Below are 24,639 nucleotides of genomic sequence, written 5' to 3' on the forward strand. Positions count from 1 at the left end.
GAAGTGTTAGGATCAACTAATCTTGACCTTAGGATTGATAACTTTCTACTAAATCACAAATTCCATGTGGTTTATGAAAGTTTTCCAATTCCTTGTGATGGGATACTAGGATTAGATTTTATAAAACAATATAATTGTATATTAGATTTCAAACACAATCAAAATTCACTTACATTAAGACCCGATAATTTTTTTACTGATATATCAGTACCTATTGAACATTCCACTTTTAATAATACAAACGATACAATTCTTTTACACGCAAGATCAGAAACAATTAAATGTATTAAACTTAATTGCTCTGAAAATGAAGTTCTAGTACACAGACAAGAACCAATACCCGATATTTACATTGCAAACGCAATTGTTACTTCTAATAATGCATTTATACGCATCATAAATAGTACTAATAAAGATACAAGTTTAAAACATAATGACATAAAGTCAGAAAGTCTATTAAATTATAACATACTTACACACACACAAACAAAAAATAATAGAAGTCAAGAAGTTTTAAATAATCTTCAGAAAAATTTCCCCAAACAATTCAATTCTCAATTGTACGATTTATGTTCCCAATATACTGATATTTTTGGACTTGAATCTGAACCAATAACCTACAATAACTTCTACAAACAAAAATTGTTAATGGAAGATAGAAAACCAGTATACAAAATTTTCGTATACCCCACTCCCATAAAGAAGAAATAAATAAACAGGTGAATAAATTAATTGATGATGGCATAGTAGAACCATCCATTTCACCTTATAACAGCCCTTTACTTCTAGTTCCAAAAAAATCTCTCCCAAATTCAAATGATAATAAATGGCGTTTTGTAGTAGATTATCGCTAAGTTAATAAAAAACTAATTGCTGACAAATTCTCACTCCCAAGAATCGAAGATATTCTTGATCAACTGGAACGTGCCAAATACTTCTCATGTATTGATTTAATGTCTGATTTTCACCAGATTGAACTTGATGAATATTCAAGAAACATAACGTCCTTTTCTTCGAGCAATGGCTCATATCGTTTTAAACGATTACCATATGGACTTAAAATAGCGCCTAATTTATTCCAGCGCATGATAACACTTGCATTTTCAGGCTTAAAGCCTTCGCAAGCTTTTCTTTACATGGATGATCTTGTTGTTGTCGGATGTTCCGAAAAACACATGATTAAAAGCCTTAAGGATGTATTCGAACTTTGTCGAAAATACAATCTCAAATTACAACCTGAAAAATGTAGTTTCTTTATGCATGAAGTGACTTATCTTGGACACAAATGCACAGACAAAGGTATTTTACCTGACGAAAGCAAGTACGATATTATTAAAAATTATCCAACACCCAAAGACGCTGACAGCGTTAGACGGTTCGTTGTTTTCTGTAACTACTATAGAAGCTTTGTCAAAAATTTCTCTGACTATTCAAGTCATTTAACCAAACTTTGTAAAAAGAATGTTCAATTCGAATGGTCAAAGGAATGTGAAAATTCATTCCAGTATTTAAAAAATGCATTAATGCAACCAACATTACTTCAATACCCCGATTTCAGCAAATCATTTTGTATTACCAGCGATGCTAGCAAGCACGTTTGTGGTGCTGTACTCAGCCAAGAGTACGATGGACAGCAACTACCAGTCGCTTTCGCATCAAAAACTTTCACTAAGGGAGAAAGTAATAAATCTACTACAGAAAAAGAGTTAACAGCAATTCATTGGGCAATCAACTACTTTAGACCGTACATAAACGGAACACATTTCTTAGTTAAATCAGACCATAGACCACTTTTTTATCTGTTTTCAATGAAAACAGAGGAATACGATTTCACAGTGAAGTTTCTCAGGGGGAAACAAAATACAGTAGCCGATGCTTTGTCTCGGATAACTATAAATTAATTGAAAGACCAAAATCACACAAATACAGCTATACTGAAAGTTACAACGAGAGCTGAAACAAGGAAGAATACGCAAAAAGTCTGCGCAGACACAAATTTAATAAGACCGAGACATCAAAATAATGATAAGCCCAAAGTTTATGAAGTCGTTAGTAGTAACGACGTTAAAAAATGTGTAAAATTAAAATTATCATCCCACAATTGTTTCTTAAAGCATGGGAAAAGAATTTTAAAACACATATATGTTAATGATTTAATCACTAATGGAAATTTAGATCTAGGTCTGTTATTCCAAAGGCTTGATCAACAAGCCGGTGAATTCAAAATTAAACAGTTACAAATGGCACCTTGCGAAAAGATTTTTAAATCTGTATCGCTAAATTCTTTTAAAGAAATAGGCAACAAAACATTAACAAATGTTCAAATAGCGCTATTACCACAGGTAACAAAAATAAACGAAAATAATAAGTCGGCAATTGAAGCTATTCTTCACCAATATCATGATGATCCAGCAGAAGGAGGTCATACTGGAATTACCAGAACATTGACTAAAATAAAACAAAGATTCTACTGGAAAAACATGACAAAAACGATTACCAAGTACGTAAAAAAATGTCTGAGTTGTCAACTGGCCAAGACAACTAGACATACGAAAATGCCTTTAACGAAAGTGCAAACGCCTATGTCTCCATTTGACACTGTGTTAGTAGATACCATTGGTCCACTCCCAAAAACGGAGAACGGCAATGAGTATGCAATCACATTAATATGTGACCTAACAAAATATTTGGTAACTATTCCAGTTCCAAATAAAAGTGCCAAGACTATAGCGAAAGTAATTTTCGAAAATTTTATCTTACAGTACGGACCCATGAAACGGTTTCTAGCTGACATGGGTACAGAGTACAAAAGTTCAATTATGAACGATTTATGTAAATATCTCAATATCGAGAATATTACATCAACATCCCACCATCATCAAACGCTAGGTACTGTAGAACGCAGTCACCGCACGTTTAATGAATATATAAGATCTTACATCTCTGTCAATAGAGATGATTGGGATGTTTGGATTAAATACTTCACGTATTGCTTTAACACAACACCATCGTTAGCAAATGGATACTGTACTTACGAACTCCTGTATGGACGTATTCCAAGGAAATTCTATGATTTCAAAAGTGGTAATATAGAATATAGAATAGAATATAGAATACAATATAGAAGATTATGCTAAAGAAAGCAAAAGTAGCTTATTAGAAGTAGCTTATGTAAGAGCAAGAAAAATGCTCGATATATCAAAATTAAAAAATAAACTTAGGTATAATAATAATTTACATAGCTTTCAATTAGTAATAGGAGATAAGGTTTTATTAAAAAACGAAGTAGTTCATAAATTAGAAAATAAATATATAGGTCCATATTTAGTTAAAGATATGGAAATAGGTAATAATATAGTTATAGTAGATAGTAAGGGTAAAGCACAAAAAGTGCACAAAAATAGGTTAAAACCATATATTGGTTTAAAAAAATAATAAAAAAAAAAAAATTTGAGTTTTAAAATTTAAATCAAACTAATATATATAGTAATGAATGAATGCATGAATGAATATGTGGATGTAAATGTATATACTATATTTGAAATAATATGAAAAATATATTTGTAATTAAATTAAAAAAAAAATAAGCAATATATATAAGCAAACAGCGTTAAAAGCTACAATTTGATCATATCCTATTACAAACTTCTTGTTCTTGAAAAGAAAACCTTTCTTATAAACTTGTAAAAGTAGCTGACAAAGCCCAAGAAACATTCGTTCACTGATTGGGAATATAATAGATTTCTTTTTACTACACCTAATACAATTAAAATAATTTTTTTGATTCTAATAACAAATCATTAATAACAAGCTTACTTGAAATCAGTGAACGAAAACAAACACTAAAGTACAAAACATAGTGTACTGTTTGTCATCTTTGTTAAAAAACACTAAACGAACAGTACATTAAAAAAAGTCCGAAACAATTCAATAATTTTTAGAGTTTGTGTACTTTTCACGAAGGTAGTGCTCTTTATAACGATCTTTTCACGAAGGTAGTGCTCATTTTAGTTAACTTTTGCCGAAGGTAGTGGTCTTTTCAGTGATAATTTTCCTAAGGTAGTGGTTTTTTAGCGTTTGCCAAACTAAACGATTTGGAAACGTTTTTAATGTGCATAGTTGTTGCTTCGTTTGCATAAGAAGAAGAAAAAATTTTGTTTGCATTTGTATTGCATGTATTTTGTTTGTGTTTTTAAATAAAGATATTGCGTATGTATTTATTGATGCATATTTAATATTAGGGGATGAATTACATAGATATAATATTTTATTGCGGTTGGATGATTTGTATTAAATTTGTTAAAGCAAAAAAACAAAATTTTGAAATTGTTTATATAATGCAGTAAAAAACTAAAAAAATATTTTAGGCATTTCTGAATATCATATATAATATTTAAATTATTGCGTAGATATATAAGCATTTTATTGTAACTATACGCACGTATATACATATATATACTTAATTAACAACTTAACGATTTTAAAATTTTGTTTTTTTGCCTTTTATTGGCATTATAAATATAATACAAATCATCCAACAGCAAAAAAATATTATATCTATCTAATTCACCCCCTAATATTAAATATGCATCAATAAATACATACGCAATATCTTTATTTAAAAACACAAACAAAATACATGCAATACAAATGCAAACAAAATTTTTTCTTCTTCTAATGCAAACGAAGCAACAACTATGCACATTAAAAACGTTTCCAAATCGTTTAGTTTGGCAAACGCTAAAAAACTACTACCTTAGGAAAATTATCACTCAAAAGACCACTATCTTCGGCAAAAGACAACTAAAATGAGCACTTTCTTCGTGAAAAGTACACAAACTCTAAAAATAAAGTTTGTGTTCGCAGACACAAACTATAAAAATTTTTTGATGTGTTTCGGACATGAACAGTACACTACGATACTGTACTGTTTATTTTCGTTCACTGCTTGAAATATCAAATGAATTTAAATTGACTATAAAAACAATTAATATAATTTTTTAATTCAAAGAAAAAATGATTAATAACAAGCTTACTTGAAATATCCAATGAGCTTTTGCTTTGATTTTCATCTTTATGCTGTGTCTCCATCATATTTTTTGCTAATTCTTCATTTTTTTCTTGTTTCAGTTTTTTTATTTCCTTCTGCAGAAATGCGATTTCATTTGTTAGCATTTGTTCTCTGTGAATTGAATCACTTTTTAACGTATTTATTTCATCTTCTATCTGTTGTATAACTATCTGCTTTTGTTCTAGCAAATAAGTCAATTTCATAATATCGTTACTTTCCTCTACCACAGTATCCTTAATTATTGGCTCTTCAAGAATAGATGGATCTATAAGGTTATCTGGTTCTTCATCCGGTTGACAAAAAACTGTTGGTGGGACATAACTGCCGAAATCAATTTTCGAAGAAAAATTCGGTGCTACTTCTGGCAATATTGGTACTTGTAATAAGTCCGCAAAATACTGAAGAGGTCGCACATTATCATAAAACATCTTAATTTTAAAGAATAAGTCTCTAAAGCGATCGCGATGACCAATTAAGATGTCATTAGGCAGCTCATTGTGTAACTTAAACATAATGCGAACGCTTATGTCATATAATGGATTTGAATCTTGAATTAAAGTTATTAATGGTGCCAATCTACACTGACCTTGTGGAGACATGGAAGACATGCGATATGAATTTATTGAAAAAAAAATTTTTGACTGGACATTGATAATTTCATCAAGATAATCAAATATTTCAACGCATAGTTGAAAACTGAAATGGAAACGAAATATAGTATTTAAAATATATTTTTTATAACTGCGTTTCTTACTATATATTGATATCACTACAGGCAAAGTTTTCAATTTTACTAAAATTGATTAATAATGATCCAGGTAATAAAGAATTTTTATGGTGAAAATCCAATTTCACAACTAAAAGCTGAGAGTATGCTTGAATACAAGCACCAACGCCATCTTGAAGATATCCCCAATGCTTTCCCATTTCAAGTATAAATTTTTTATGAGTTTGAAAATGATTAATACAGTTCTCTTGACCTTCACGTAAAACTTTATGCACAAGATGACAAAACTTCCAAGCAATAAAACGATTCTCCATAAGCGGCTGTTGTGTAAGCAGCTTCCACAGTAAACTAACGTCTTTTGAAAGATGAGTAGTTATAATTATTGAACGCGCATGTTTCATTTTTAAAGGTGCTTCTGTTGAATTTAGAGCTTTAACTATACTCATATTCTGAAAAATATATAATAGATATTAATGATCGAAAATTTACACTTTCTATATATGTTACCTGGATCATTGTATATGTTATAAATATAAATATATTAAATTTAGAAGAAAACATAGATAACTGATTTGAAGAAAAATCTAATTAAAATATTTCCGGTTGTTTTTTATTTAGAAAAACAATTTACTGAAACTAAAAAAGAAAAATAACCAGAATAAAAAAGCAAATACGTGTGTCAAATACAAAATGGTATATCAGATAAGTTTTTAACTCAAGAAAAATTTTTTGATAACTTTTTCTGTATTGAACAGAACTTTAACTAATTTATACGATTTTAGTTGATCGTATAATTACCTAAAAGTGGACAAATTTATTTAGAACTTGACAAATATTGACAACTGGACAAATATTGACTAAGCCAAAAAAATCGAGAAAAAAATGCTGATTTTCGGTTAATATTAATTAATTGTGCCAAGAACAAAATGACTGAAAAATAATGAATTTGATGTTCTAACGATTTCTACACCAAATGCAAAATGCATTACCAACAATCAACCCAATAATACCGTGAATGAAAACGCAAACTGAGTGCAAGAACAACGTACATTCGAAGATGTAAAATCCAACATATTTCTAATTGTTCAAAACTTATGCAATATTATGTAAACAAAATATTGCAACAAAATTAAATAAAAAATTCTGCACCAACTCATATGCAGTTACTTCTACCCGTTTGCAATCGCTATCATAATTTTATGAAAGGTGTCGTACATTTCACCAACAAACTAGGTGGGAAATAAAAACTTTTTTTGCTATTACTTTCGCAACTATTAATTAGCGCATCAAACTTTAAAATGTATACCACAAGTTGTATAAATATATAAATAATTAGTTATTAAGTTCTCTTCAAGTGGAATTGAAGTGAAATGAGCACAACAGTGACACAACAAAAAACGTAAGTAGTTTTAAAGTTATAGCTTAAAAATATATAAATATTAAAATTTATATACATAAAAATATATGTGTTATACATAAATATATAAAATATATTTTTTCAATACGTTTACGAATTGCCAAAACTGCCCTGTCAGTATGGGAAAAAAGTACAAAGCAAACCTTAATGGATAACTTAAATTAGGAGTGCTAACATGTGCCCAAAAAATGTTGGTATAGGCTAATGATATTGTATCTTTCACATTCAACATGTTGCAATGTTGCAAAATAAATAAAAAGATTGAAGGAATATTAGAGCTTGTGAGATCTAACAAATAATATCGATGAATGTAAACTTACCATTTTCAAGAAACTGCTAGCAAAAGACAAAAATTGTATTCGTTTTTTCATTCTTCAGATAACGGGATAAAAGTGTCCCTGCATGTAAATATAGGCCCCATAAAGTCTGCGTACAGTTATAAAAAAGCTCATAAAATCGGTAGAAATATTTAAAATAATTTAATACTTTGTTGTATAGTCACGCTGTTTTAGAACTTCACTTAATCTGTTTGGCATGGAATTAACTAATTTCTGAGTTTCTTCAGCAGTAATTTTTGCCTATTCTGCTTAATCCGCAAAGCCTCTTTACTTGTTACCACATGCTGACGAATTCTTTTTTCCAATAAATTCCAAAGATGCTCAATGGGGTTGAGATTAGGTAGTTGTGGAGGCGTTTTAAGCTGTCTTGGAACGTTGTACTAAAGTCAAAATTTAACAATCCCCGCTATGTGTTTTGGGTCTTTGTCCTGTTGGAACCAAAATGACGTGGATAAGCCCAAATTATCTGCACTTTGTTTCAAATTTCTTTTTAAAATATTTAAATAGCCCCATTTATTCATTGTCGGTTCTATAAATTTCAACTGGCCATCAGCCACCATGCACCCCCATACCATAACTCCACCACCGCCGTGTTTGACTGTACCAACAAGATTTTGTTTCTCTAGCGCTGCTCCTGATTTCCGCCACACAATTTGACTACCTTTTCTACCAAAGATGCAGTACTTGCCTTCGTCTGAAAATATCACTTGTTTCCAGAATTCCGGTAGTTTATTTATGTATTTCTTTGCATTTCAACGCATATTTTGTCTGTTTACAAGTGAAATATACGGTTTCTTTCTAGTGACTCTACCACGATATCCAGTTTTATGTAATACTTTTTAGCAGTCTTCGCACAAATACTTTTTTAAATGATTGATTTATATCTTTCACAATTTCCGAAGAAGATACACGAGGGTTGATCTTTAGCATATGGACAATTTTTCGCTTTTCTCGGACTGATAAAACTTATGGACGCCCAGGACGCAGTTCAGATGTTAAAATTCCGGTTTTTTGAAGTTGTTCACTATGCGCTGGACTAATGAATGCAATCTTTTAATAGTTTCATCAATTTTTCGGAAACTTTTTCCATCTTTCCATAGTTTAATAATTATTTTTCTTTCGTGCACACTGATTTATCTTCCCCTTGATTCCATACTTTAAAATAGTAACTACTTAAAAATTAATTGATCACTGAGATCGCTAAATGTTCAATTTAAATGCTAATTAATACCAAATGAGCAAAAATAAGAACAAACTGCTTAAAAATTAACGATATTATCTAAACAAACAAAGTGTACGCAGATCTTATGGGGCCTATATTTACATGCAGAGACAATTTTATCCCGTTATCTGAAGAATGAACAAACGAATACAATTTTTGTCTTTTGCTATTTAAACTTAAAATTTCAAAGAATAAATATATGTAAAAATTTTAATATAAAATATTTAATTATGTTGTGTTTCTTTATCACATATCAAAATTCGTAAAGTGTACGCAGACTTTATTGGCTATGTGTAGATTTTTGTTTCATCAAAACATGTACAGCCATAGTCAAAAGTATTTACACAACGAAAGTTTTTGTACATATTGCATAAAAACATGTTTTTATTGTTGTTGTTGGACGTCAGTTGCAAACAATTTTTTTATTGTCACTTAGCTTTATCTATGCAGAACCAAATAAAAAAAGAATTGGAAAGATAACTGTTCATTTGACAAAAATATAAGCAACTGCGCTGATGCTTATTAGTAGTCAAAAGTATTTAAACACATTTTTTTCGCGTCAAAAGTATTTACACAAAACATTAATTAGCATTTATTCTAGGATTTCCTTCAAGTAAGTGCAGTTGTTAGCTTTTGTCACAAACTACACAAGTTTAGAGATTTCAAAATTTCATAAATTATTTAGGAAAATGATAAAAACCAATGAATTATCAGTTGAAATTCGATCTGTGGTTGTTACCTAATATAAGAGTGGTATTTCGGCGACGAATTTAGTAAAGTTATGCAAAATATTACATAAAACTGTGTAAAATCTAGTGTAAAATAAGAATATAAGTGAAAATTTAAAAAATTTGAAAAGGACCAATTTGTTGATTGGCAAGATTATTAGTGATGCTACACTACATCACAGGTTGAAAAATATTAATACCAATACCTATGTGGTGCACAAAAGAGTCAATATTATTCTAACGACCTTATCAAATATTCTTTTATTTGCTATGAAGTATTTAAGGTAACCTATACAGTTTTGTTACAATGTGTTATGAACAGATGAGTCTGGATTTCAATTCTAGGGTTCGTTTGGTAAGCACTCCATGCATTTTCGACAACGCTAAAAGAATAAAGCAGTGCAGCCACTCAATAGATTTGAAGGTGGCACGGTTTGGTTTTAGGGATGTCTATCATGCTATGCATTTGGAGATTTGGTACCGAAAAATGGTACCTTAAATCAGTGCGGTTATATTGGTATTTTACATAACCATGTCTTGACATCAGAAAATAGACCTTTTCCAATCAATAACTGGTTTCTGCAATATGACAATGCACCATGTCATCAAGGATGTAGACTTAATCCAATTTTAAAAGAGTTTAATCATGCTGCTTTCTTAGAGCCTGAACAGAGCCCTGGTCTTAATGTCATTGAATATGCTTAAGACTTCATAAAACAGCAAAATACTTTTGATAAAAATCCAAAATGTAGTGATAGCATAATTGAAATAGCGAATATTCGGTCCAAATTGATTCCCAGCTTGATTCGATCAATTCCAGCTAGATTACAGGCAGTTGTTGATGCCAAAGGTGGTGTTACCAAATATTAATTATATTAATTAAATAAAAATAAAAAAAATTTTTAAAAATTCATCAATTAAGAAGAAGAAAATGAAATTAACGTTTTGTGTAAATACTTTTGACTACTAATAAGCATCAGCGCAGTTGCTTATATTTTTGTCAAATGAACAGTTATCTTTCAATTCTTTTTTTATTTGGTTCTGCATAGATAAAGCTAAGTGACAACAAAAAAATTTTTTGCAACTGACGTCCAACAACAACAATAAAAACATGTTTTTATGCAATATGTACAAAAACTTTCGTTGTGTAAATACTTTTGACTATGGCTGTAAATTGTTTTGGTGTAAACTACCTTAAGTCTATAATACCGCATTCGGTATTTTAACTGCTATAAATAATCAACAGAATTCAGCTACAGTATGCCGCCTTCAATAACAAGATGATATGATAATGAATTGCAATTGCAGTAAATATTTCAATGCGCATTTTTTCTTTTTTTTGTTGCTTTGTGCAATGATAGCAGTGCCAGACGTGATGTCCTTAGTTGTGACAACTTCTGAACAACAATTAAAATGCTCAACAATTGCCAGTGTAAAAGCCCTCATATTGTAGAACCATAAAATCAATCTGAATGGGGTGGATTAGATGGTCCGTTTTGTTGAATGTTTATTGCTTTTGGTTCGCTGATAGCCTTCGCATTCACGAGTAAAAAAAAGTTTTTTAATTTTTTCAATTAAAATTTTTTTATTTCAAGAAATTCTTAAACTTAAAAAAATATAACGAATTGTTGATATCAGTCGCGTATCTACAGGGAAGCGCCTGGAAGCAACGCTTTCGGGCCCCCGAATATAGGGGATCCCATTATAAATTTATGAATTCATTGTATTCTCAAAAGTGGGACGAAACGTTTTTTGTTGGAATAACATAAATTTCAATTTTTGAACAAGCTTGCATTATTAATTTCAAGAAAATCTTTGGGCCTATTTAAACTATTTTTAACGTAACATGAACATGAACTTGAAAACCGGTTACCAATAGGCGAGAGAGGGAAAAGAATGTGATATGAGTTCATGAATTTCAAGCAACGAAATTTGCTGGTTTTTTTTAGCTTGACATATACAATGTTATATTTATGTTAATGTCAATGTTATATTTTAAGTAATTTTACCGCTCATTTTTTGTGCTATGCACTACTATGCAGACACAAGCATTTTATACGTTTACACAGAACAAAACCAATTTCAGTTCATAACTGTGCATGATAGTGTAAACTGAACTAATATTTCATGTTGTCGTCAAGTTCATCTCACGTTCATGATAGGGTAAATAGGCCCTTTAAAATTTCTTTGTGTTGACATGCACTGAATACACGTTTGTTTACATTTTATCAAAGCAACATACATTTTCAAATCAAACATTTCTTCCAGTTTATTTTTTGTGTTTAAAAAAGTGAAAATGAATAAATATTTAAGTGTAGCCAAGAAAAGAAAAGAGCGAAACGAACAAGAAGAAACATTAAAGAAATTACCAAAACTAGACTATTTTCTAAAAATAAATAAAAACCAAAGTGAAGTAGTGAACGGTTCAAATGATGCTTCTGCTAATTGTGATACACAAAATAAATTCACACGTTGTTCAAATACTGAAACAGACTTCAAAATCATTGATGAAACAATAAGCTAATCAACTGATATTGGGCACTATATTAATGTCCAAATTACTGATGATATTAAACGCTTATTAATTGATAATTCTTTCGACCACAAGAGAACCCAAGAGCTATTTCCAAAAGAACCTATTCAAGACAATAGAAGTTTCAATGCTTCATACTATAATTTAAAAACTAAGATTATGCTATTCAAAGTTATTGGTTTCAGTATTTTGTAAACCGTGCTGGATATTTTTTAATCAAACAAATAAATGGTGTTCTGCAGGGGCCGCTTAGTTAGAATTTGCTTATAGGCCATATTGAACCAAAATAAATTAACTTAAAAATTTGAAGTTATTTTCGCATATTTTCACATATCTTTCATTCAAATTAACAAATAAACAAAATAGAAATTCTGTATACCATATACAGGATCTAGCGATTGAAAGACTACCAACTACACATACGTATATCTGTCAAACTGATATTGTAAACTTCGTAAAATTCATACGAGTAACAGCTGTTGATATTGTTAACAAGCTACTACAATCATTTGCGTCTAAGTTTTATAGAACAAAAGTTATTAGAAATGGAATTGACAAGTAATAGTGTTATTGCGTTATATTTGTTTGGAAAATCACAACCACCTATTGTTTGAGCTCAAACACTTCAAAATGAATAAAATTTTTGTATATCGCACCATAAATCATTGTAATAGTACAGGCATCGTCGCCAAACGCTATGGTGATGGACGAAATACATAAAACAGAAACATCATCTGAAATTCACCTTAAACGAAATCCACGTCGTAGTGGTAATCAAATGGGCAAAGAACTGAAAATATTCTATCGAAGCATCCAACGCATATTCCTTAAATGTTTCAAAAAGCACAAGATCTTACACCAAAGCAACAAAAAGTTGGATTCGAAAGAGCAATTCAGTTGTTGCGCTTTCACAAACGTGGCGAATTGTGCTCTCTGATCAGAAAAATTTCCCATTGAGCAGTTCATAATAATCCTGTGTACTTAGCTGAACGCATTGTCGAAAATTCGAAAATTTGAGACTATGAAGACCAGTCGAAGTAATTTTCATCTCAAGTAATGGTATGGGCAGCTATGACCGTTTGAAAATTATAGTCAAGACTCAAGGCTACATCGAGCTAAAATGAATGGATTCTGAAATTTTGATTATTTCCACAAATTTTTGAAATTTGAATCAATTGACAACCTGGGCTAAGAATCACTAAACTTGATCAACTGAAGCCAATTTTATACAATGAGGTGATATGACCGTTTGAAAATTATAGTCAAGACTCAAGGCTACATCGAGCTAAAATGAATGGATTCTGAAATATTGATTATTTCCACAAATTTTTGAAATTTGAATCAATTGACAACCTGGGCTAAGAATCACTAAACTTGATCAACTGAAGCCAATTTTATACAATGAGGTGATAATTGTTACCAATAATGGTGATTTAGCTGTAGAAAACATACAGGTAATACGGAACAATCGAAATGATAAACCAATAACCTACCTAATTTTAATAACAACATGAATTTTTTTGTCTTCAAAATTTCTATCTAGAGACTTAATAGTAGTGCAAATTCCAATTGACATCAATAGGATGTCGCGGAATATGGTTGTAGCAACAGTTTACTTACCAGGTGATGGCACTCGAGCACTACTTGAGCAAATCGAAAACCAGGTAAAACTGGTGGAACATTGCGAGAGGTAAAATGTATAATGTATAGGTTTTCAGACTATAAAAATGCCATAACGCTATATACTACGTAAAGCGATTCGGTAATCTAAACGTAAAAATTTTGAAAAACTATAAATATTAACACTATAAAGGTACCAACAAAGTGCTGGCGAAAGGAAGCAGAATTTTTCTACAAACTTTAATAGCGATGGTAGCAAATCGTCCACTTCTTGATACTCAATTTGTAGGTTTCTCTACAATGGTAAAGGAAAATATATTGAAATACTGGAAGAATATATTGACGGACAGGATATATTGAAAGACTGGGACGTATACAGAGGAATGAATGGATCAGAACCAATAACATCAAGGGTAGAGTGGGTGAAAAATATCACTAAAATCACCGGATGACGTTGGTACTGCTTCCATTTCAACTTATATATAGATATCGACATTCCAAAGAAACTGCTCTGTATTAACTAGCTAATATGCTCCAGGAAATCTTAGAAAATAAAGTAACAGCAATATGTGACTTACTAGATATGGAATATGCTTTCGATACTTTACATGAAACAATAAATTAGAATTAATTATATGAGAAGTTACAATACATACTCTAACTTTGTGAGTGAGTAAAATTTTCTATATCAGAAGGTAGAAATATCGACTCTGGAAGAATAAGAACGAAAACTGAGAATATCGACAGGGAGAAGTGTTATCACTGCTCTTTAGCAGTATAATTATAAACGAACTTTTCTTAAAATTGAAAAATAACGGTTCATCATTTCAAACCTATGCTAATAATATAGTCATATATAGAGGAAACTTTAAAAATACTCTATGTAATCAAATTTAACTATTACTAAAACTAGCGAAAAAATGGTGTCAGTAGGACTGAATATTAAACCAGAAAAAATTACTATTATACCATTAATGTGGAAATATAAACTTAAGCAACCCAAATATATCAACCTTAATGGAATGATGTCAAAACGACAGAAGAAAACAAAATTCTTGTGAATAATATTCGACAAAATATTAAATTAGACACCTTAGATTAGTGAAATAGCAAAAGACCATCAAAGTTTTCATGACATGCAGTTCTATCGTGGTGAGAATTGGGGCTTTACATTGAAACTAAAGCTGTGGATTTATACAGTACAGACTTATATAACTTAGGGCAGAAATCTGGTATAATTGCATAAGGCACATACAGTAATTAACACAATCAACAGGATATCACAAACAGGACTGAAAAATTAAAATGTATATCTCAAACTTATAAAATAAACTAGAACATGCTAACTTAGTATGTGGTCGGTTCCCTTACTGAACACGGAGCTGCAACAGGTGTTTACAAGCCGGGATTAAATACTCGGAGGAACTAGGTAAAAACAAAACTACCAGAAAAAAATGTATACCATAGACAGGTGTATATATTTTAATTTTGAACATAACTATATGAACAATAGAAAAGCCATCCTAACTGATAATCAGGCAACATTACAGCATTCAATTTTCATCAGGTAACATCAAGTCTGATGATGTTTAGAAAAGCTGAATATCCTCGGTTCTTGCACCGAAGATACAGACAAACGTACCATGAAAATGACAGCCTCGGTGATTGTAGAACCGAAAACATTTTGTAGTTTGGGACGAACCAGGTTTTGTGTCATCCAATTAGAAAGAAAAGGAGAAATAGCGACACATTTACTGAGATAATCTATGAGGTTATCACAATCATAATCGCTTATAAGGACTTTGAACTTACAACGGTTTAGACGAAAGAAGTAACTACAGCGGTAAAAAAAGTATTCATAAACTTAATTTCTATTAAATGTTGCAATAACGACAAAATGGAACCAAAAAATGTAATAAAAATAATGCAATTTTCAACAATTATAGATTGTTTTTTTTATTTGTATGCTTTTTACATTTAAATATAAAAAAGCAATTCTATTTCGGAACACCAAAATATGAAGCAAAAAAATTATTTGTTATTGCAACATTTTATAAGAATTTAGTTAATGTCGCATATTATTTTTAATCGCTGTAGGTGATCAATACCACAATTTACAGACGAAGTTAGATTTACAAAGAAGTTAAATTAGAAAAAGTTTTAGACAAATTTTATTGAAATTTATAGAAAATATCAGTTTCTGTAAAAAAGGAAAGATCACGGTTGATTTGTTAACGACAATGGAAATAATTTATTCCAATTTTACAAAAACTAATAGATAAAATATTTTGTCTTTTTAGTAAAAGCATATTTTAAGCTTACTTAGTAAAAACATATGTAATATCTTTATTGAACCTAAGCATTCAGCTAAAATCTGCTTTCAACATTTTTTGTCACAGGTATTTATATTGCAATATTAAACAATTTTTATGCATTTTGAAATAATTTACATTTAAAGATCGTAAATGTAGCAACGATTTATGACACTACATTCAGTTATCGTTTAATTATGTTGTCATTTACTATTGCGATCCTAAACAAGTTAGAAACTATCCGCGGAACTTTAACAAATTTCTCAATCTGACATGGCGATTACGTATAATATGCACATTACAAAACCTGATGAAGCGAAACGGGCAAGCCTAGTTACTAAGATAAGTAAATGGTGCATTGAGATGTCAATATTTAAATTTTACTGGTATTTGACGTTTAGATATTCTTTTTTTCATATTTATGTTAATGAATAGTCTTAAGCACTCACCAAACTATAATACTCCTTATTGGTGATAGTAGTCATTTTACGCAAACATACAATCTGTAAATGGTATAGGTATACAAATTAAAATAAATAAGGCAGACTGAATAGCAAGTTTACCAAAAAATGGCAAAATGTAAAACCTTCTATTTCTCGTAATTAACTTGGTCTTATCTACTATGACTTGTTTTCGGTTATCTTATTTTCATTATCAATATTTGTGTACGAATCCACATATCAATGGATAAACATACTCAACTTTTGTTATCCATTCAAATTTGGTATTGTTGCTTTGAGGAATTAATGAGAATTAAAACAATGAAAAAATATGGTACGATATATATCAGAGATCTTATGAAGAGCGGAGACATTTAGTTTAGAGAATAAGCACAGATATATCTGATAATGCAGAGTCATGAGACAAAATTTATATTATTGTAGCTTTCAATGTAAATTAAAAAATTGAGAGAAATATCTTGTTAAATGTGGTCATAGCGTTATATCACAATAATAGCAAATATTGTAAAGAATTATTATATACTGATATAATAATAAATAAACATTTTTACAGGTACTACAATCTGTTTGCTACTCGTAATACGGGGTTTACATTACGAACTTTGCTGGTGGAAGTCAACATTGGGCGCAAAATCAGTTATCAAAGCTGACTTTCCTATATTAAAATAGACGCAACAAAGTTTGAGCTTCCGCTGAAAGTTTCATTTAATACCTTTTCTTATATTTAACAACGTTAAATATAATGTGTTATCGATAAGTTTTTGTTACGAAAATGACATTGAAGTGGAAGTTCTAACAAGAGATGCATCGTTTCCAAGAAAATGCAACCACCAAACATTTGTTGAACTTTTTTTGTAAATATGTCAAAACAGCTTTCTCATACTGTTAAAATGCCATGAAGAGCTTTTATTTAGAGTATGTTCAATGTATTCCTTTGTATTTGGAACGCATTCGAACCTCGTTGGGACGCATTCATACAGAATGTATTGAAATGGAATGCATTCGCGCTTGAAATTTTGTATGCAAGAATGAGCCATTCGCTTCTCATTTTCGATTTTTGAACAAAATGAACCGTTTTCAGGCAGTGTAAATGCAGTATAACTTATTGAATATTGCTTATTGGTTACAGATTAAGCACTTGAAACTTACTTTATATAAACCAGAATTAGGTTTTCGACGAGAATCAAAGAATAGATTTTATTGATTAATTAATTTCTTTCATACAATTTTTTGTGCAAAAATATTATCAATATTTATAATACCTCAGCAACAAATTATATTCAACAATAGCTGCGTTTCAGCAAACATGATCCGCTCAATTTTACATGCAAAACAAAAACAATGGGGTGAACCAGCAATTGATCTGGTTCACTTTCTGGTTCAATGTGGAATGTATGTAAAAGATAAAATTGGAACGTATTTTAATGCAAATGAGGTTGGCAATGCAATGGAACGGTGTAGTAAAATTATAAACAAATCGACATTTATATTTATTTATTATTGATTTTATTTATTTATTATTTATTTTATGTACTTATTTATTTAATATGTCGTTATTATTTATTTCTTTGTTTGAAGTAATGCTTTAATTATTACTATTACTATAAATTAAAATGATTAAAATTAATTAAAATTATTACTTTAATTATTTACGTTTTATTATTATTAAAAAAGTGTTGTTTGATAATTTATGAAAATCAATTAATTTGAAATGAATATATAAACATTAAGTTGAATACATTCATTTAATTAAAACAGAACAATACATAAGGAAACGTGTATGTTACGTTTATAAAAAAAAACCACTTGAAACACTGCTTGCAAGTTTAAGCTATATTCATGCTTCCTTTTGAAATAAGCCTAATTGCTATGGTGAGGTGCATTTATTTTAACATGTGTGCTGTCAATCACGAACGGAAATTTTGCAATTGATATAAGCTAAACACTAGTTCTTTCAATTATTCTCCATACAGAAGCTTTTGGTATGCCAAAACAAATACCAAATTCGCGAAAAGTATTTATATTTGCCGTATACCACAAAAATATGTAAATTTCCTTCATTGCTCTCGTTCAATTGTGACCACCACGGTTATTTTGTATTTGCTGATTGGAATTTATAAACAAATCTATTCAATTATAAAATATAATTAATAAATAGCAATTGTATTTTTATTTGTATAAATAATTAGTAGTACATCTTTGAAGTTTAAAGTTTTTCCTGAAGTCTTCAATGGAAAAATTATTGATCGTTTCCATAAAATTTCCACTATATCCATGCTAATGCTTTTCATCCCTTGAGCTTAATACACTTGGACTAGTGTTTAAAAAGAAAATGGAGGAGTCAGTTTTGCTCGATAATTCTAATAAAATCTGCAATTTCCATTGATTTACTATAAATCTATATTTACTATAAATTTAAATTTTTAAGTAAATACTAAATAAAAACTTACATTTCGTACTTCAGACATTTCAACAGTTTTTATTTATTTTCCAAGTTTTAGATTTTTTGTATTCAAAATTTTCTCACTTATTTTTTTAGCGCCAAAATTATTCACATAAATCAAAAAATTTTGTACATAAACCCAACTGGCATATTTCATGCGTTGCCAATTATTTTCAAACGTGATCCGTATCGTTTCAGCAAAGATGATTCAGATCATTGAGCGGATCATGTTTGCTGAAACGCAGCTAATGATGCGATTTTTAATAAACAAAAAATTTTTTTAGATAAAATGCTTCCTTTGCTTTTAAATTCACTTCATTTCATTTTATTTTCTCTTAAATATAATTTTTTAAAATTAAAAAACCAAAAAAAGAACTAAATTTAGCTAAACAAAATTATTGGCACAGTTGACGTAAAAATTAAAAAACAAATTTAAAAAAAATATTTTCGATAACAATTAATATTTAGTGGCCAAGCTTTTCTATTTAATAATGATAATAATATTAATAATATTTAATAATAGCTACTATTTGTTTTGGAATCGAAAAAATCAATTTTTGAGTGGTTTTTGGTCCAAAATTTTGCCACTCTTCAGCAGTGCCACCTTCAATTCTGCCATTGTTAGTACTACGGTAAGTGGAAGATTAATCTCAATTCCACAAAGATTTCTACAATACCCCTTGTTGTACAACGTGCTGATCGATATTTAATTATTTTCCTTTTCTAATATTACTTGTTTATTCTTCTCAAATATTGGAACTGGTATTACCTGATAGGTATCATAAATGTCCTTTTTGACAAATGGAACTAGAACTATTACAACTATAACCTTCTTGCGTTCAAAAGCTTTAATTTTAGAATACTTTATAATTTGGCTGTATGATTCCAAACTGGGTGTATATAAAAATTTTGGTTCATTTTTACTTTTCAGTAATATATCAATAAATTTTTCTGAACTCAATAACATTGGGTGTATTAATTTTAGTTGTATGAATAAAATGATATCAATTAGCTTTTCTAAGTCAAATTCAAGATCTAAACAACTGCTTACTATTTTTAATTCCATTTCTTGCATGTATTCAAATATAGCCATATTTTTACTATTTTCATTAACTGTTCCTATTAATGAGTTAAGTTTATTTATGAAGTTATTGGAGATGTGCTGTATATCTTCGAAACTTTTCTTTATGTTTAAGTTTTGTTCATTTAAATTTTGAATAATTTTAATTTCTTGCTTTAATCCTGTTTTTATAAACTCTTCATTATTATTTATATCCGTTATCACCTTATTATAATATTCAGCATCGTCACTATCCATAGTATCAAATAAAACTTTAAGCCCTGATCCTATTATATTTAATATTCCTCTCTTGTTTCTATTTCCCTTCAAACTGGACTTAATTCCAAGCATATTATGTACTACATTTATTTTTTTTTTAAATTTTTAAAATGCTGTTTTCCAAAAACAATGATCTCTTCACATTCGTGATAGGAATCTATGCAAGTTTTATCTACATGATCTACTTTACTCTTAAGCACATTCATTTTATCTTCATAAGAAGTTAGATTTACATTAGTAATTATGGATATGTGACCGTCCACGATTCTGTTTTCCCATACTTTCTTGAAATAGAAGCTTCCTTTCCCATTAATATCCTCAATTTTAAGAGCGAATATGGCTAGAAAAAATCTGAACAGTTTAAACAAAATTAGTTTTCAATATATCTTTTAATTAGATTTTTTGAAATTTTTCTTGTTCTACGATTTGTTCTTATAAAGACATTAGCTTCGGTAACTTTTACAATGGTATATGGACCAGTAAAAGTGGTCTCTAACTTTTTATTTTTTGTAAGATTTTTCACAACTATCTTTTGATCTACTTCATAATTAGGTGTATCTGCTATCTTTTTATCATAGATTAATTTTGACTTTTTCTTGCAAACCGTTGTATTTTCTTTTAATTGCTTTTCAATGTTCTCTATGATATCTTTTATATTATTGACATATCCACCTATGGTTACTAAATCTAAAGCGTCAATTCCACTCGGTCTATTTCCTTCCCTTCCAAAAACTATTGAATAAAAATTCACATAATTTCATGTTATTATTATAAGAATATTTTTCAAAATTAACTACTATATCACAATTTTATTTTTTATTCAGTAAAATACTATAAATTTGTTTCTAATTTTGTTTTTAAATTTTAATTTTTTACGTGTAAAGATATTATATAATATTTATAATTAGCCAGTACAATTATCTAGTCCCAGATTTTAATATCATATTGAACATTTTTTTAGTATATTATTCAAAAGAAATAATTTATTTTATATAAATATTATTCATTATGTACGCAAATAATATATATTGTTTTAAACAAATGCCTTTAATAAATATGTGTGTTTATTAAATGATTGTTATTATTAGTATTATTATTTCAATTCTTAAAAATAATAAATTATGAGTACAACTTTACTTCTTTTATTTAAACCCACCTAATATTCTTAAATACTTTAATATTTATTAATAAATATATTTTATAAATATGATGGTAAATTAAAGATTTTTCAATATTCAAAAAATACTTTTATATTAAATTGCATATAAAAATATTCCTACTTAAAAAATTTATATAAATCTAATCATACAGTAATGTATCTAACGAATAATACACATCATTCACCACCAATTTACAGCGAATGCGCGTGCTTTCTCACCAATCAATAGATTTTTCAGCACTAAATTTGAAAAATTTGCCAATGCAGAGAAATATAATTCATCATTCACCACTTGAGTGTTGCCGTATAAAAAAGTAAATTGGTAGTAGCTTCGGTCTTTATTATTAATTACACATCATAATAGCATTTAATGATATTATTTCAATATTATATTAGAAATAATGTTTTATACGCTCAAAAAATATTTAAGAAAATATAAATCATTAAATAAGATATATTCAAAACTGTTTTTTCTACTTTATAAAAAAATGTGCTTCTACAAAAGTTTGTTGCCGAACATATTAAATCAAAATACTTTAAAATATATATGAAAAAATTAATTAAAATTATGAATTTGCTGAATACATATTACATGATTAAGCAAACTAAACTGATTAAAATTGACTGATTTAAAAGTTTATATATTAATTCATATATTTATTTATCATATATTTATGTTGTTACAATATATATTTTGTTTACGTGATGTGATATTATTAACCAAATAAGCTACTCTCAAGTCTTTTATATTATTAAAAGGAAGCATATGATAAGCAAGTAGTAAGAAATTTATATACTGCAACCCCAAAAGAGAGTAATTTGATGTTATCGTGGTAAAATCACATGTATTCCATACGTGTGCCAAAATGTAATAAATTTCTCTTCGTTTCGGTGGATGTGGGCGGAGTTTCCGTTCTTGTAAAAGTATTCTTTGATCGAAAGCAAAGATTCAAAGAATATCTTTACAAGAACGGAAACTCCGCCCACTTCGTGAGAGTGCATTTGAAATTGCTTTTGAAAACTTATTTTTTATAACATTTTGGCATACGTATTAAATACATGTGATCAAAGAATACCTTACAAGAACGGCAACTCCATTGTGAACTAAAATTTGTTTTTTCGCACAACAACAATTTGCCGTAGAGCTCTTGAAAGTGTTAGTGAAAAGTGCACTAACACCAGCTGAAATCACTGAAATTTTTCACCTTTTCACCTTTTTCCGATGCTTCGAGTACTTTTGAGAACGGAATATTTCGAAAAGTTTACCACGAAGAGTGTAAGAAAGAGTGTGGTTTTGTTTTTTGGTTTTGATTTTTTGAGAGTAATATAAAATTTCGTTGCGCCAAATCATACAAAATTTACCGCGCATATATTTAACAAAAAGTAGTTAAAATTGAAAGTAGTAGCATATTGTGTTATTACTGTATATAGCTATTTGTGTGAAAATTATTGAAACATCTGCAAAGACAAAACTAACTTTGTGTTATTATTTGTAGTCAAATATGTTTATTTTTTATTGTTGATCCTTTTTATGTAACTACTCAAATATACTTGTTTTTCTTTATAATTAATTTTTATTTTTGTATTTCATTTAATTCTGATAATTATTTACCAAATTAGAACAGAATGGATGAAGCGCTTAGGAGTAGTTGGGCAAACTAAATATATGTTGGCCTGTAACAATCATTTTTCTGCCGAAATGATGTGTTCTGCTCGAATTTCTAAATGCGCAATCCCGGATGTTAATTTAGATTTAAGTTATATTAGTTATTTAAATAAAAATGAAATTGACAACGAAAGAAATGTGGAAAATGAAAAGCAAAATCACCTCTCTAGCATAGGAGTTAGTAAAACCTTTGATAGGAGTGAAATTTCTGTTTGTGGAAGAGAGGTCCAAACAGACAATAGTCTTTTTGAATTAACTCCCACAAAAAGAAAACTTAACGAAAAATATTCAGAAATTTTAATAAAATTAAAAAAGTTAGAGAAGGTAGTTGAAGAAAAAAATGAAATTATTAAAAATAAAGAAGTAGAAATTAGGGAAAAAATTAAAGAAGAGAACAAAGAGTTGCTTTTAAAATGTAATACTATTGAAAGTGTTACAGGCAATTTAGATGAGAGTTTGATAGATGAGCTCTGTAGCAAGCTTTCACAAAATATGCAGGTATGTGTAAGAAATTGTTTTCGAAATAGTAATCGTCATTCACATGTGTATCGCTATGATTCTAAGTTGAAAACAATAGCATTAGGAGACATTTACGTGTAAGTTTTAATTGACCATCAGAACGAACCCAAGTCTCCAGGCTGCACGCATAGTAGTATTAAAGCTTTGGAGTTACGAAGTCGTGGCTTCTCATACGAACAAAGATTCGTTTCTGTATCTTGCGATGAAATGTCTTTGAAAGGTCACCTTCAGTATGACAGACATAATGACAAAATAGTTGGGCTTGAAGATTTTGGTAATGAAGATCGTACTTGCAAAATTGCAAGTACTGTCTTGACTTTCATGGTATAAGGAATCGCAGGAGTAAGATAGTCTCAGCCTCTTGCATACTTTTTTGTAAATGGAAGTTGCAAGGGTGAAGTTCTGAAATCGTATGTTATTGAAGTAATTCAACAACTTCAGGGCATTAATCTCTACCCATGCCATTTCGTTTGTGATCAGGGTAGAAACAATATTAAATTAGCTAAGTTATTAGAAGTAGATGTGCATCACCCTTTTTTTTAAGTCAATGGTGAAAAGATATTCTTTTTTTATGATGCATCCCATTTGATAAAAAGTACCAGGAATTGTTTAGAAAATAGCAGTAATAATGTTATATTTAATAATTGTAAAGTAAGTTGGGAAGATAATGTTTATTTTTTTAGTATTGATTCAAAATCAACTATTCGATGTGCGCCTCACTTGACAAATGCACATATTAGGCCCAATTCTTTTCAAAAAATGCTTGTCAGATTTGCTTCTCAAGTATTTAGCAACACAGTTGCATCAGGAATGAGAGCATTGTGTAAATCAGGTTTAATTGATTCAAGTAATACGAGTACTGTTAACACTGCTGAATTTGTTCTGTTTTTTAATAATCTTTTTGATGTATTCAATTCAAGCAGCACCAGTAGCTTAGGACTTAAAAAAGGCTTTTGCGGATCAATTGAACAATTGGATTTTCTGCAAAAAGCCGAAATTCTTCTCAAATCCATTAGATTTGAAGATAACGAAGGTAACAATATTGTTAAGAACTTCTCTTTTATTAAAGGGTGGCTTCTCAATA

General features: G+C 29.3%; 1 protein-coding gene across 1 annotated transcript in view; it reads right to left on the minus strand.

Annotated features, from left to right (window-relative positions):
• The window catches only part of LOC119689381 (huntingtin-interacting protein 1-related protein-like), a 19,343-nt gene extending 2,631 nt beyond the window's left edge, over window positions 1-16,712 (minus strand). The window contains exons 1-4 of the mRNA XM_038104208.1: window positions 16,532-16,712; window positions 16,418-16,471; window positions 5,826-6,247; window positions 5,037-5,767 (exon numbers count right to left, since the gene is read on the minus strand). Of these exons, the coding sequence (XP_037960136.1) occupies window positions 5,037-5,767; window positions 5,826-6,247; window positions 16,418-16,453 (1,189 nt within the window). The 5' untranslated portion in view covers window positions 16,454-16,471; window positions 16,532-16,712. The remainder of the gene's footprint in view (window positions 1-5,036; window positions 5,768-5,825; window positions 6,248-16,417; window positions 16,472-16,531) is intronic.
• Between the last annotated feature and the right edge of the window lie 7,927 nt (window positions 16,713-24,639).

This window comes from Teleopsis dalmanni, chromosome 1 (assembly GCF_002237135.1).
Source record: "Teleopsis dalmanni isolate 2A chromosome 1, ASM223713v2, whole genome shotgun sequence".
NCBI lineage: Eukaryota > Metazoa > Arthropoda > Insecta > Diptera > Diopsidae > Teleopsis > Teleopsis dalmanni.